This window comes from Heterocephalus glaber, unplaced genomic scaffold (assembly GCF_053883595.1).
Source record: "Heterocephalus glaber isolate CG9 unplaced genomic scaffold, H.glaber_assembly_v1.0 deba00001428, whole genome shotgun sequence".
NCBI classification, from domain to species: domain Eukaryota; kingdom Metazoa; phylum Chordata; class Mammalia; order Rodentia; family Bathyergidae; genus Heterocephalus; species Heterocephalus glaber.
Genome location: NW_028258293.1, coordinates 271,202 through 285,832, shown reverse-complemented (window position 1 = coordinate 285,832; position 14,631 = coordinate 271,202). Strand labels below are relative to the sequence as shown.

The following is a 14,631-nucleotide window of genomic DNA, read 5'->3' as shown; positions in this document are numbered from 1 at the left end:
ACAGAGAGACAGAGAGAGGCAGGACAAGATTGTGAGATACATGTACAGACAAACAGAAGCGGAGACCGAGATAAACAGAAACCAACAGAGACAGAGGCATATAGAGATGGAAAGAGACAGAGACAGCGCACCCTGCCCCCAGCTGCTACACTTCTGGCTTTGACGATGAGGCGTGAACCCATCAGTCCTGCTGTGGCCCAAAGGAGGCAGTGCTGCTGAGCTGCGATTCAGGACTGCTCACCTCCAGAGCCCTAGGTGAACCTGTGCAGTTCTCAGATCCTCTGCTCTGGTTCTGGTTACCCAGCCTCCCTCCAGGACTTGGACCAGGGAAGGTGGGGTTGGGACTCCAAGGGTGGGGAGCAGGGCGGTGCGTGCAGGGGTGGTTGGGGTCCTGGGCACTGCCCAGTCTCTGCGTTGATTTGCCCCAAGGTCCTCCTGCCCCCACGATGGTCTAAACTAGTCTGGAGTCATCTTCCCCCAGAGCTGGGATCACCCTACCCGGAGCGGGGTGGTCTGTTCCTGGCGACCCTGCCCCACCTTGGAGGAGAGTGAGGGAGGAGAACCGAGGCAGCGCCCATGGGAGTAGGCCTGGCGGGGGTGGCTTTCAGCAGCACTTGTGGAAGCTGCCAGCAGGAGGGCTGGGGAGTGGGGTGGGTGGCGGACAGAGGGAGCCAGCAGCATCTGGGGCCACCCCGAGAAGAAGGACAGAGAACAGGTCAGAACTAAAAAAAATATTTCATTTCAATCTGAATAAAAACGGAACAGACAGAACTCTTGGAAATCCTGGAAACAATGTCATCGCTACTGAAAATTTCACAGAAATCATCTCGGAGCGTGAGGACCGAGGCAGCCTGGCAGCCTGGCTGGGAAGGGGGCCTCCGGGGAGGCCGCCGGGCCAGGCCGGATGGGGAGGCACGGGTGGTGGCTGTGCTGCCCGGCCTCAGGCCGGCTCCTCGCGGGTCCCCCTGCGGCTGCGTGTGCCCCACATGCCCCGCTTGGAGTGGTAGTAGTGGTAGAAGTTCCGCAGTCGGAGTCGCTCCACCTCCAGCCCCGCCTGCAGGACCCTGGGGATAGGCGGAGGGCGTCAGTGACTCCTGCCGGGGCCACAGCACCTGGAGGCGGGCTTCCGGGAGTGGGGTGGGGTGGGGGTTCCCGGAAAGATGGAGGTGGGCCCTGCCCTCTCCCCCACCATCCGAGGAGCACGAGGCGTCCCCTCAGCCTGTCACCTGTCCAGGAGCTCCCAGTCCTCGCCTCCCCACTGGTCTCGGAACTCCTCCGTGTTCATGCCTCCCACGCGGTCGAAGTCGGACTTGTAGATCCCGAAGAGACCAAAGCCGTTCACTTCCCAGTAGCCTGGGGTTGGAGAGGTTTTCAGATGCAGTCCCCGAAGGCCATTCCCATGCCCCATCTTAGGGAAGGAAGAGGGAGGAGAACCTTGGGAAGCCGGGATCCCAGGGCGTCTAGCATGACCCTGGGGGCTCCGGAGCTCTGCCTGGGGGTCTCTGGGCGCACCCTGGCGGTCCGCGGGGCCCTGGCGTTGAGGAGCCGTCCGGCCTTACCCTGCGGGTTGCGAGGGGAACTCCCACAGCCCAGGCGCATGACCACGGGGGCGAAGGCCAGCGTGCCCTCCACGCAGTGCTTGCGGATGCTGTCCAGGATGCTGGGTGGGAAGTGGATGTGCAGGTCGCAGAGGAAGACGATGCTGCTGGGGTCCTGGAGGGCCGAAGATCTGAGCCTACGCCGTCCGAAGGCCCCTCTGTGGCCCCCATCGCGCTCCCCAAGCCCCGGCCCCCAGACCTGCACAGCATCCACTCCGGCCTGCAGCCCAGCAGAGCGCTCGAAGTTCCCCGTCCGTCTCAGGTACTGATACCTGCGGAGGACGAAGGGTCACCGGCGTGGGCCTGGCGGCGGGCTCGGGAACCCCGCAGTCCTTGCAGGCTCTTACCCGGGCAGCCGTGCCTGGCGCAGGGCGCGCTCCACGTCCATGTCGTCGCTCTCGAAGTCCACCAGGATGACGCTGAAGCGCGAGTCTCCCGTGCGCGCGTGCAGTGAGGCCATGTCCGCCAGAAACTGCACCACCCAGCGCGCCTGGTTCTTAACTGTAGGAGGCGCGGGGTCGGCGGCGCGACCTCGGCCCCCACCAGCCCCTTGGCTCGCCCGCGCCCGCGCACCTGGCACGATGAAGTGCACGGCCACGTCCTGGCGCCAGGCGAGGCGCAGCGGTCGGCAGAGCTCAGGGCGGCTGTCTGGGCGCGTGGAAGCAGCGGGAGGGGGCTCGGGGCTCCCTCCCTTCTCGCCGCGGGCGTGCGCACCCGGCACTCGGAGAAAGACGAACTCTGACAGGCGCAGGCGGCCCCCGCCGCGCTCCTGCAGCTCCAGTTCCAGCAAGAAGCGGCTGCCGCGCGCCGAGTCGCGGCGCTTCTCAACGTTCACAATGCGCAGGAGCGTGAAGCGCCTGTGGGGAGAAGCGAGGTGGTCAGCTTGACCAAAGCACATGCCCCACCCTGCTTTTCCCGAGCGGCCCAGCCCCGGATAGGATCGAGGTCATGACTCCTCAAAGCTTCGCCGGGGAGGGGTGGGACGCGCAAGGCTGTGGCCGCCCCTGCGCCACACTTCCGCCTGGCTTCCCAGAAGTTAGCCTGGCCCTCACCTCCACTGCAGACAAAAGCCTCCCCTCCTCAGGGTAGAGCGGGAAGCAGAGTGGCACAGGCAGGTAGGTGACCCCGAGGACCGTCCCTTCCTAGCAGGTGCTCGCCGCTGTCCACTTTTCTGTGTCCCGGAGTGCCCTGCCCTCTTCTGGCCCCAGTCCCCCAAGCCCTTCTCTTCAGGTCTCTGGGTCCCCTCCAACCAGACTCCTCCTGGGCTCCTACAGCCCTGCTGGGGTAGGAGGCTTGGTGGCACCTGGGCCCCTCTCCGACCACTCTCCACCTCTGGCCGGCAGGGCTCCTCTCGGGGCCTTGGACTGTTTGTCCTGCACCCTGATCTCCTTTGGTGGCCGGTGCTGTCTGCCCTGAGAGCCCACTGGCATGACCGCTAGGGATCTGGACTCCCCTCCTCGGACTCTTGTGTATCCCCACCATGCTCTGCCCGAGTCACGGGCCTTCTGCCCGAATGACCTGGTTGTTCCTCGGGAACATCCGGTCAGCACCCAGGCGGGCAAAGGTAGGGGTGCAGCTACCACTACCCAGCTGGACGACCCCTCCTGGCCATGGGACAGAAGCTTGGATGCGAGAGCAGGTTTGCCCTGGAGCCACCTGGGGTGCAGCGCCTCTCACAGCCTCTGATTGGATAGTCCTAGGCATTCAACAGGCTTTTCTCCTCCAGCGAAACTGGGAATGACCCAGAGGAGTCTGCCATACCCTGTCCAAAGCCTCCTAGCTCCTGCCTGCTGGCCGCACTTGGCCTCCTGCTCCAAATGAGCCTGTGCCCACATGGCTGTCCTTCAAAGGACCACAACATAGCCTCTCTGAGAAGTACCCAGCTGAGAAATTAGCCCCGGGCCCCAACAAAGTAAAAAAGCTGGATCCTGGGGCCTGGGAGACTAGAGGGGTCGAGGGTGGCAGGTGAAGGCTTGGGAGGTGCTGGAGTATGGGAGCAGTGCTGCATGGGGCTCCCGGAGGGAGGCGCCAGGGGTTTCTCGAGGGCCCTGGGCACCCCGAAGGGCCCAAGTCCCACGGAGACGGCACTCTCCACTGGGCACAGCCCTACCCGCCATGGCGAGCATTGAGGCGCTCCATGTACTGGGCCGCCACGTCCACGGCCTCGGCTTCCGGAAGCTGTAGATTGCCGGACACGTTGCAGCGCAGGTCGTTCCAGTCTGAGCGCAGCAGCTCGAAGTCCACAGCGCCCACGCTGAATGTGCGCTGCCAGTCGATAGCATCTTCTCGCCAGTGCCCGGGCACGCGGCCCGCGGCATCCTCCTCGCTGTCCTCTGAGGCCACCTCGTCGCCAGGGGCCCGGTCCTCCTCCTCCCCCTCGCCCTCGGCGAGCAGCTGCGGCCGGGACACCTGGGACAAGCTCAGGAAGGAGGTCATGGGCTGCGCGGCAGCCGAGGAGTTCACATCCGGTGTGGGCGCGTGGGCCTGCGGGGCCCCGAGGGTGGACGGCGCGGGGGGCTCTGTGCCTGGGGGCCCGCGGGACCTGCGCCGGGGCCGAGGTGCACGCAGCTGCGCTCGTGGCACGGCGCGGGCACGCAGGAGGACGCCGGCCAGGGGAGGCCAGGCCGGGCCACGTGGGGACACCCGCGGTCGGGGCCGCACGCGCGTCACATACACCTTGGCAGGAGGCTTCTCAGCGGCGCGCGGGGGTGGCGCGTGGCCCAGGAAGAGGGACAGGGGGCGCATGGCCCAGCGCAGCGCGCGGGAGTGGCGGGACTGAGGGCCGTGGGAAGCTGAGAGCTCTGGCTCGCGCTCCGCCAGCGGTGGTGTGGGAGGCCTGCGTCCGCTCCGCGGTGGGCCCACCTCGGTGGGCTCCAGGCTGTCCAGCAGCTCCCCCTCGTCCTCTTCGTCCAGGAAGTCTGCAGGCAGCGGAGGTGAGCGGGCGGCCAGGGCCAGCGGGGCTGCGGGGCGGGGTGGGCGTGGGGAGGCTCACCCTCGGGGCTGAGGAACAAGAAGGCCCGGCGCTGCTGCTCCTCCTCCCCGTCCTCCCCTTCCTGCTTGTCCATCTTCATGTATTTGTAGAAACCGAACCTGGAGCAGCAGAGCGTCAGAGCCGCCGTCCTGGTGAGGCCTCACCCCGTGCCCTCCGGCCCACCTACCTTTCCAGGTACCGGGGAGATTCTCGGTAGAAGCACTTGTTCTCCGTCTCCATGTGCGTGAGGCGGGTGTAGTCATTGGGATACACGAAGGACAGGTATACCTGGGGGAGAGGCGAGGCGAGGGCTCAGGGCCTCCGGGGAACGAGGGGGTGCCTGGAGCACAGTGGGGCTCTGGTCTGGGCACGTACAAACTGCAGCCCCTGGTATCTGGCGATGGGGAAGTCCTTGAGAACGTAGGTAGGTGCGTAGGCACAGGGCTCCAGCACGCTCTCCAGGCTCCAGGGCTCTATCCGGGGTGCTGTGGGCGGGGTCCTTGTCAAGGGCTGGGCCGGTCCGCCCCAGCCCAGCCCAGCCCGGCCTGGCCAGGCCCCTCCACTCCCTGGGGGCCGGCTCACTGAGGAAGAAGCTGTCCCTGGGGTCTGGGCGCAGCATGTCTGCGCTGGACTCCTCCTTGGGCAGGTGGCCCCTGACATGGCTGGCTGGAGACTGGGGCACGTGGGCCACATGGTCCATCTTCAGGGAGGACTCATCTGTGGGCCCAAGGTTGATCCAGGTCCTCCTTCCCGCCCAGCTGGGCCACCCCCAGAGCCGCTGCCTCCCCAGGTGCCCAGAGTACCTGTGTAAAGGGAGATGTGAGCAGCGCTGATGACTTCAAACTTCAGGCCCGGCAGGTATGTGCGCCACTGGGGTGGGACAGAGTGGGAGTGAGCCCTCAAGGGAGGCAGGCGTCTCAGGGTGGGTGGGCCAGGGTTGTCAGCGCCTGGGAAGGGAGGCTGGCAGGAGGCCTTGAAGGCTGAGACCCTAGGCGCAGATCTTGACCCCTAACCCTCCCCGTCCTGCCCTCTGCACTTCCAGAGATCTTCCTGCAACTTCACCTACTCTCTGGCTTTGTACCGTCGGCTTCCTGAGGTCACTGGTGGCCTCATAAGGGTCAGACCCCGTGCCCCCACCAAGCCCCTGCCTGGCCCGTCCCCAGCTGCTCTTCTGGTCTCCTTGGCAGATGCCATCCCTCTCCTTGGCCCCAAGTTGAGCTTCCTAGGGGCTGACTCTGGCCCTCTTATACCCAGCTCTTCCTGGGCCCCTCACCAACTCCCTTGGCTTCCCCAGGGTCACTTCAGAGCCTGCCTGTACAGCATGCTGAGCTGGGTGACACCAACATGCCAGACACATGGCACTGCCTATGGGCCCGGGGCTGAGCACCCCTCCGTGACCCTGGTCATGGTTCCCTGCCAACTGCACCCCCGCCACGTTCTGGCCCTCGGTCTCGCTGTGGAAAATGCTTCCCATCTCCAACTTGCTCTTCTTCCCTCCCAGGCTCCTCCCCAGCTCATGGGTTTTCCTGGAATGGACATCCCACTGGCTTGTTCTCAGGACAGTCTGCACAGTCCAGCACCACCCCGCACTCCCCCACCTGGCCGCCGGACCCCTCGGGGGCTGGAATTAATATGCTGCATATCCCACTCCCAATTCTACTTTTCCACCTCCAGGCGGACTGTCACTCATCAGCAAGGCTCTTCTGTGCCCCTTGCAGTGGGGACCACACTGTTGTGCCCTTGGGCGAGGTAGAAGCTGGATGGGGAGGGGAGGCACTCACACCCACTTCCACATGGTCTGAGCCCCGGTCATCCTGCTTGTGAAGCAGTTCAAAGTAGTACCTCCGGGAGGCCATGAGCCTATGGAGAGAAGGCAAGGCTTGCCTTTCATACAGAACAGATGGACAGCCGGGACGGGCAGCAGCTCCCAGGCCTCCTGGCTAGTCGCTTGGGGACAGTGGTCTGGCCAGGATGGTGCTGGTACAGTGTGTGACAGGGTACAGAGGCTGAGGAGATGCCACTGGCCTTCTTCTCACATGCTAACACACGTGTGCATATGCACACAATTGCTGGTACACACGTGTCAGTCACACACACCAACACACAGGTGAATACACACATATGCTTGTGTACACACCCTAGTCACACATACCAACATGTGCATATGAGTACTTGTGCAAACGCCAGTCATTCACATACACCAAGTGTGTAAACACAAGTGCTTATACACACAAGTCATACACCAACACACACACAAACATGTGCTTGTAAACGCACCACTGACATACCAACACATGCATATACACGAGTGCTGGTACACACACCAGCATGTGTGCATACACAGATCAATGTTTGCATATACATCACAGTCACAGACACCAACATGTGTGCACAAAGTGCTTTACACATATCCTAGTCACACACACCACCACACACATGCATACACACATGAATGGTTATACACACACCAGTCACTACCAACACGTGCATACACATGAATGCTTACACACTGGTTACACCAACATGCATGCAAATGAGCGCTTGTACACACATCACCCACACACTAACATATGTTCATACACAAGAGTACTTGCGCACACTGGTTACACACCAACACATGTGGGTGCGCACATGAATGTTTGTACACACCCACACAAGCAACACAACATAGCCACACGAGCAACATGCGTGCAGATAATGAATGTTTGTACACACCCATCCCTCACACACACCAGTATGTGTGCACACACATGTGAATGCTTGTACACACCCCAGTCACACATACCAACATGTGTACATGAATGCCTGTACACACCCAGCCATACACATACCAACATGCGTACATGGATAAACCCTTAAACACACCCCACTCACATATGCCGACACTCATGTACAAACACACATGAATGCTTGTACGTCCTACAGTCACTCACCGTTTGGGCTTGGACACCTGGGAGCTGAACTTGGTGAATTCACCAGGCGCTGTCCACTCAGAGCCAGTCTGGGGGTGATACAGCAGGGTTATGGGGTGTACCTTCTCCTGGGGGCACCCAGGGAGGGCTTGGCCCAGGCACAGTACCTTGCCCACGAAGGCCACAAGCTGGGCGGCTGCTGGGCTCTCATCCAGGCTCAGCCAAAACTCAGAGTTGTCGTCTGAAGCCACCGAGAACTGGACGTCGCCTAGTCCACAGGCCAGGGTCAGGGCCAGGCCCCGCCGGCCCCCTCCCCCCAACCCAGCCTCGTACCATCTCTCGCCGGGTGGATGTAGCCAAAGATCCTGAGTCCGTAGTTCCTCCATCTGGGGGAAACAGCCAGCTTCCTCACGGTGGTGCGGGTCTGGGGGCAGGGACTGCATCAGGAGTGCTGCACAGCCCGGCCCGCCCGCCACGCCCCTGCTGCTCTGGGGCACTCACGTGGGGGAACAGCGGGAAGTGCAGGTTCCTCCTCAGGTGGCCCACGGCGCCCCCACACCAGTCCTCAAACACGTGCAGGTTCACTTGCCCCTTGAACTGAGGGCAGAGGGGCTTCATCCACTGCACGGCCCCCACCTCCCCGCCCTTCCGGGCCCGGCAGAGCTCACCTTCTCCTGCCACTTGGGCACCTGATGGGTGAGGTTCAGTGGGGGTGGCTTCCCAGCCCCCCCAGGAAACAGCTCATCTGCGTCCTGGCCTTCAGGCTGAGGGACAGAGAGGGCAGGGAGGGGTCCCACAGCTACACGCAGCCTGCCCAGGCACCACAGAGACCGTTTGCCAGCCCTCCACACCCGGATGTCTGGCCAGGCAGCCATGTGGCCACCCAGCAACACATCAGCGACTTGGAACTGCAGGCTGGGCTGTGTCCATCCGTCCAAGCGACCTGCACACACCAGCTTCTCTAATGGCCCCTACTCACCGCCTGCTCCTCCTCACGACTCTCGCTGGAGTCCTCTGCCCTCTGCGTGGACGGCGCCCCCTGGATACCCCGGCCATCTGTCACATCGGCCAGCTTTTCACCATCTGCAAGGGCACGTGAGGTGTGTGTGGCACAGAGCCTGTCTGGACCAGGACCCTGCTGACGTGTCTCGCATGTCTGTTCCCTCATGGCACCTGACACCCTACCCTCACCTGGCCACTCCTTGCACTGATCTTCCCACATCCCCCGAGTGGACAGGGTGGGCAGCGTGCCCCACTTCCCAAACTGGCTGGTGCAAGGGTACAGAGCTGTGCACATGCAGGTTAGCCCGGATCTGCATGCACAGGCAACAGGTCAGCACATATCTGTATACACCTACAACAGGCTAGCACATATTGGTGCACTCGTCACAGGCCAGCGTGTATCTGCACGACAGGCCTGTTCATACCCGCATGCACATGCAACAAGCCCGTGCGCAAGTGTGCACATATGTAATAGGCTAGTGTGTACACACAACAAACCAGTGTGCATCTGCACACACATGTAAGAGGCTATCACGCATCTGTGTGCATATGCAATAGGTTACTGTGTTAGCGTGTGTCTGTGTGCACATAAACAGCTGCCTGACTGTCTTCACATAGTAGCTCTGCTTTGGGAAGAAATCAGGACTGTCCAGTGCCTGTAGCATCTTTGCTTCCTCACGAGATTTGAGAACTCAGGGTTACTGCAGTAAGTGTCCTGGTGGTCAGGGAGGCCAGCACTGACACCCTGAGGCCAAGCTAGGTCTGGTTTGTGGCATCTGTGCCACCTGGACCAGCTTGGGCCGAGGAGAGATGGGCACATCGTCTTGCCTGCCAGAGGACCTGTGGCAAGGTGGCCCTGGAGGGAGACTGTCCTCTGTGGTTTGCTCCACAGCCTGGCTCCTCTCCAAGGACCCCCATTTGCTCCTCTTCCTGGACCTCTTCCCTAATCCGTGAGCCTCAACATGCTAGTGTGTACCTGGAGGTGTCCACGCCTTAGGATCTGAGCCTCGGAAGGGGGAGGCTTCACTTTATCCCACCTCTGGCCCTCCTGATGCTCCCAAGTAGGGACAGCAACCTAAACCTGCTTCAAGGCCAAGCCTGGCATGTCTGCCTGTCCTTCCACAGACCTCAGGAGCTAGAATCTGGCACAGCCAAAGCCGAGACCAAATTGGTTGGGGGCCCTTCTCTGGGGAGAGGGGCTGCCCAGAGCTTTCTGGCCTTTGACACCTTGGCAGTGCCTGCTGCTTCCCCTCGCTCCAGATCCTCCCATCACTCCTCCTGGCCACGTGGGGAGCAAACACCTAACATGCTCCTGGACCAACCCTCACAGCCTGGCCAGAGCCCACAGCCCACGCTAAGTCCAGACACAGGGTGAGGGGTGATACGCCTTCTGCAGCAGGGTCCCGGCCAAGGCCTGCTCCACTGTCCCCTGGGGATCCCCTGCCCAGATTGCTGGACACTACCCGGTGCTGCCTCCCCCGATGGATGGTCAGGAGAACCCCAGGCCTGTCCGGCTGCTCAGTGGCTCAGCACCCTGGCCTGGTGAGGCAGGGGACAGGGTTTCAGCTCAGGGCCAGGTGTGTGGGGCTGGTGCCACCTGTGCAGCCCAGGCTGCTCTGGGCCTGGCCCTTGGCAGCGTCGACCTTCCAGGACCCAGAACAGCTCCTGCCTGCCCAGGAGCGAGGGCCACTGACCGCCTGCCCTGGTTGACCAAGGGAGGGCAGAGGAGTCCAAGCTGCAGAAGTGGGGCTTCTGTGTCTCCACCCTCTCCTGGACAGACCCTTGTCTGTTCACGGGGAGATCCAGGGCTGCCACTGGGGAAACCACAGCGGTGGCTGATGCTCCCAGTTTATTATGATGCTGTCAGCTCTGGGTCCTGCCCTAGCTACGGACAGCTGGGGTGGGTGGGGGCTCCTTTTAGGGGCGGCCCAGTGCTGGGGTCTCTGGAAGTGTGGCAGCCATGAGGTGCAAGCGCTGGTGAAGGGTCTGGTGGTCTGGGAGCCCAGGGTGCGGGCACACCAGGAGAGGCGGAAGACGGCACGGGGGCTCCGGCCTCCACGAGGGTGCTCTCCGGAGGACTGACGCTGTTTGCCTGTCCCCACACCCTCAGGACACCAGCTTCCTTGGCGGCCCCTTCCCACCAGCCGGGCAGGGCCTCCTGCAAGCTCCGCCCAGGCGATGTGTCAAAGGTCAGCGTTTCAGAGGCTCCCGGGCTCTAGCTCACAGGGTTGCTTTGTTCGTGAGGGCCCCGCTGGGGTGAGCGCCGACGGGCAGCACTGGGCGCCCTCCCGGGGTACCCAGGCCCCGCAGAAAGCGTCCGACTGCGCTCAGGCCTCGGCTGTCCCACCTCGGGGACGGAGGCCCCACAAGGCCGGGAGGGGCGGGGATCGCCCAGGCCCACCCCTCCTGCCCGCGGGGCCCAGCCTCGCCCCTCCCCCTACCTCGCGCGTGGCCCGGCCGCTGTCGCATCGCGCGGCCCTGGCGCGCCAGGCTCAGGTGCACGTAGGTGAGCCACGCGGCGCAGGTGAGCAGCAGCAGCAGCAGCAGCAGCTTCATCCGCTTGCGGACCTTCTTCACCGGGAACCACGGCATCGCGCCGCGCTCAGCGCCCGCGGCCCCGCATGGCCCTTTGTCCGCCGCGACCCCGCGTCCCCGCCGCGGCCCGGGTGGGCGGCGGGAGCGGCTCCTCGGCGCCCCGCCCGGACGCCCCTCCCGGCCGCCCGCTGCTCGCGCCTGGGCCGCGGCGGGACCGAGCGGCACGCGCCGCGCTACTGCCCACGGCGCCGGGACGCGGCCGCGCGGCCAATCGGGCAGGGCCGGCGCGCGCGGGGCCAATGGGGGGCGAGGGCGGGGCGCGCGGAGACCCCGCCCCCCGACGCGCATCCACCTGGGCCCCCCGCGTGGGGACCCGGGACCAGGAGTCTGGGGGACAGGGATGGGGAGCCCCGCAGAGGGCAGAGGGAGGCTAGCCTGAGGTCTGGGGAGATCTGGGCACTGCGAGGTCAGAAAGAATGCGGGAAAGAAGGGCGCGTGCGCTGGGGGCACGGTTGGGTTGGAGGGGTGAAGGGTGGGGGCTGGGGAGCTCAGTGCAAGCGGAGCCGAGGACCCCCGGGAGGGCGCTAGCAGTGCCTGGAATGTCCGTGGAGGTCCAGGGTCGGGCGGCTGGGGCAGCAGAGCGCTCTGGCGCAAGGCTTGGGCCAAGGGGCGAGCCCTGAGGTGGACGGGTGGGCAAGAGGCCTCATCTCCCCTCGCACTGCTGTGACTCTGCTACGACCTGCCGCTCTTGGGCACGTGTCCGGAGAGGTGGTGGTGGACGTGACTTGCCCTCAGCTGGCCACAGCGATGCCCACTTCACCCTTTGCCCAGCTGCCAGCCTGCTGTCCTCCCGCCTGCCCCCATGTCTATCCACATGCCTGTGACTGCCCCACCTTGAGGCTAGCCCTTCCCCAGGTCCTGACCGTGGGCCCAGCACATGGGCAGGCTTCTCTCCACGTGTCAGCCTCTGGCGACAGGACAGGGATGTGAGGTGCTGTGTCTAGCACTGGTCGGCAGTCACCCAGGCTCTGCACCCTGGAGTCAGTGCATCCCAGTGGGGACTGAAGGGTGGCCCTGGCTCTGATGAATGGTGATGCTCTCTGTCCTGGGCTGTCACAGTTCTGTCCTTGTTCTGCCTGCTGCTACAGTAGGCGGGGTCAGCCTTTCAGAGAGTGCTGATCACCAGGTCTGTCTGGCTCCAACCACAGATGGAAGGGTTCCTGCCTGGCCACATGGACAATAGAACAACTTCACAGGGTCCTTTTCTGGCAACTCTCACGCGTACTTGTTTTTAAACCACATTGAACAGCTGAATAACAAAAGCTCCCAACCAACACCAGGGTCTCTCCAGAAATGGGTCTCAAGTCACTTTTACCCACCTTTGGGCGATACTCTTGTAGCTGAGTCTCTTTCCTTGAGAGTGTGGGAGTCAGATAACACAAGCACGGAAATACATACTAGCCATCATGGACATTTTACATCAGGTGGTAGGGGAATAGGAGAGGGAAAAAGGAAGAAAAAGAATTGGTTAGCATAGGAGGGTGAGGGAGAGGCACTCACTGTTAGGTAGTCACAAGTCACAAGTGCTGCAACTGCATTTACCGCTGCCCTCTTCCACGAAGCACGCTGCTCCTTGGCCCTCAGCCAGCACTGCCATAACCACGGTTCTTTGCCTGTGGGGTTACCCCAGCCTTCATTCTAGGGTCTGTGCTGCAGCAGGTTTGTCTGTGGAGTGGTCTGGTTTTCTGTAGTCATTTCCTGTAGAATTTAGGGGTGTGAGGAGACCCCCTCAGGAACCCTCCTTTTGAATGCTGCTTCCTCATTTCATTCTGTGATAAAGCCTGTCAGATAGGAACAAGTGCCTTAGCACCAAGGCATCTCTGTTGCACTGCTGGTGTGAGAGCCAGTGGCTGGGTCTCACCGTCCATGTGCTGTGCACTCGGGTGGAATACTCTAGGGTTTGCAAAGGACTGCCTGGATTACAGCACATGCAACTTTTAGCTTTAAGGCTGGAAAATTTCCTGGCAAACCAGGATGAGTTGATGAGGAGTACAGGATTACAGGAATAGGAAGCAAAAAATTCACTAGCAGATTGTTACGGATAATGACATTCAAGAAAACATTGCCGTTTCTGGTGCCTGATCCCTGGATGTGGGAATCCTGACCTTGGGAAAGACATAGATTCAACAGTGTTTAAGACCACCTGCCATGCCTGAGGTGTGAACCCAGCCCCATAGTCTTGCCACACAGATGGAGCTACAGTAGTGTTCAAAGGCCAGTTCACCAAAATCTAGGAGATGGGTGAGACAGTGAACTCCTTGGACAGCTGTATAGTGGGGTATAATACTGTGAGGGTGGAACAAACTGCTGTATGAAAAACCCTGAGGGCAGAAGACTACTGTGTGGAAGATCATGAGGATGAAACACCTTGCTGTGGAAGAAAGTGAGGGTGAAAGACCTTGCTGGGTGGAAGACCATGTGGTGGAACAGCGTGCTTTATGGAAGTCCAAGAGGGTGGGCTGGGCATGGTGGCACATGCCTATAGTCCCAGCACTCAGGAGGCTAAAACAGGAGGATTGCTGTGAGTTCAAGGCCAGCTTGAACTGCATAACGAGAACCTGTCTAAAAAAAACACCACGAAGATGGAACAGTGTGCTGTGTGGACGACCATGAGGGAGGAATATGGTACTTGTGGGAGACAATAAGAGCTAAATACCTTGCTGAGTGGAAGGCTGTGAAGGTAGAATCCCATGCTGTGTGAATTTTGGGGAGTGTGAAATCTCTTGCTGTGTGGAAGACCATGAGGGTGGAGCACTTTGCTGTATTTAAGACCATGATGGTGGAAACACCTTATGGTGTGGAAGACTGTGAGGTAGAATACCTTGCTCTGTGGAAGAGTGTGCTGTGTGTAGTCAAGAGGATTGAACACCTTGCTGTGTGGAAGATACTGAGGGTGGAATGTCATGCTGTGTGAAATATCAGGAGTGTGGTGCAAGTTGCTGTGTGGAAGATAGTAAGGGAAGAACACCTTGCTATGTGGCAGACTACAAGGATGAAACACCTAGCTGTGTAGAAGTCAGTGAGACTTGAGGCATGATGTTGCTGATTTTAACTACTCCATTTCAGATTTTTCTACCTTCATTAGCCGTGAATTATTGAGGGAGGTGTTTTGAAATTTTCAGTAATATTTGTAGATCTATGATTTTTCTCTTCAGTTTCATATTTTTGTCTTACATAGTTGTGTTTTGTTCAGTGAAATATGTATTAAGATCTGTTAGTTCTTGGTAGAGAACTGCCTTTTATATCATTATGTGATCACTGCAATTCTTGTTTGAAGTACAAGTCAAATTGTGTCAAATTAATAAAGTTTCAGCATGTTTGGTTGAGTTAATGCTAGACTAGTGTATCTGCATAATTTTCTATTTAATCTACATTTACCTTATATTTTTTATATTTAAAAATATTTGTATACTTTTCAATTGATAAATAAAAAGTGAAAAAATAGAAGTAAGAGTGGAACACTATGTTGTTTGGAGTGACTTGTGTGCAACATTGTGAAGTTGAAACACCATGCCATGCGCAAGGACTTGGTATGTGGTAGACTGTGAGGGTA

At 60.5% G+C, this 14,631-nt stretch overlaps 1 protein-coding gene across 7 annotated transcripts; it reads right to left on the bottom strand.

Moving 5' to 3' along the window:
• Positions 1-716: 716 nt before the first annotated feature.
• On the bottom strand, positions 717-11,142 carry B4galnt4 (beta-1,4-N-acetyl-galactosaminyltransferase 4). Of its 7 annotated transcripts, none has more exons than XM_013074700.3 (20): positions 10,925-11,142; positions 8,461-8,564; positions 8,150-8,245; positions 7,983-8,078; positions 7,815-7,905; positions 7,649-7,749; positions 7,503-7,570; positions 6,351-6,429; positions 5,373-5,439; positions 5,152-5,286; positions 4,945-5,054; positions 4,757-4,857; positions 4,591-4,688; positions 3,709-4,516; positions 2,172-2,455; positions 1,946-2,070; positions 1,798-1,870; positions 1,560-1,713; positions 1,227-1,353; positions 717-1,064 (listed from the first exon to the last, which is right to left on the bottom strand). In XM_013074700.3, exons 1-20 carry the CDS (start codon positions 11,073-11,075, stop codon positions 723-725), a joined length of 3,210 nt encoding a protein of 1,069 aa, XP_012930154.2. In that variant the 5' UTR covers positions 11,076-11,142; the 3' UTR covers positions 717-722. The 7 variants fall into 7 exon arrangements, with proteins under 7 accessions (XP_012930154.2, XP_004851800.2, XP_012930157.2 ...); XM_004851743.4 differs by having other exon boundaries at positions 1,946-2,099; positions 10,925-11,140; XM_013074703.3 differs by lacking the exon at positions 5,152-5,286.
• Between the last annotated feature and the right edge of the window lie 3,489 nt (positions 11,143-14,631).

Excerpts from the sequence above, each read along its gene's own strand:
- B4galnt4 (XM_013074700.3), bottom strand. The coding sequence starts at position 11,075 with ATGCCGTGGTTCCCGGTGAAGAAGGTCCGCAAGCGGATGAAGCTGCTG. Across the intron at positions 4,689-4,756 it reads TCTCCCCGGTACCTGGAAAG|GTTCGGTTTCTACAAATACA; the intron begins GTAGGTGGGCCG and ends CTGCTGCTCCAG. Across the intron at positions 4,517-4,590 it reads CTTGTTCCTCAGCCCCGAGG|ACTTCCTGGACGAAGAGGAC; the intron begins GTGAGCCTCCCC and ends CGCTGCCTGCAG.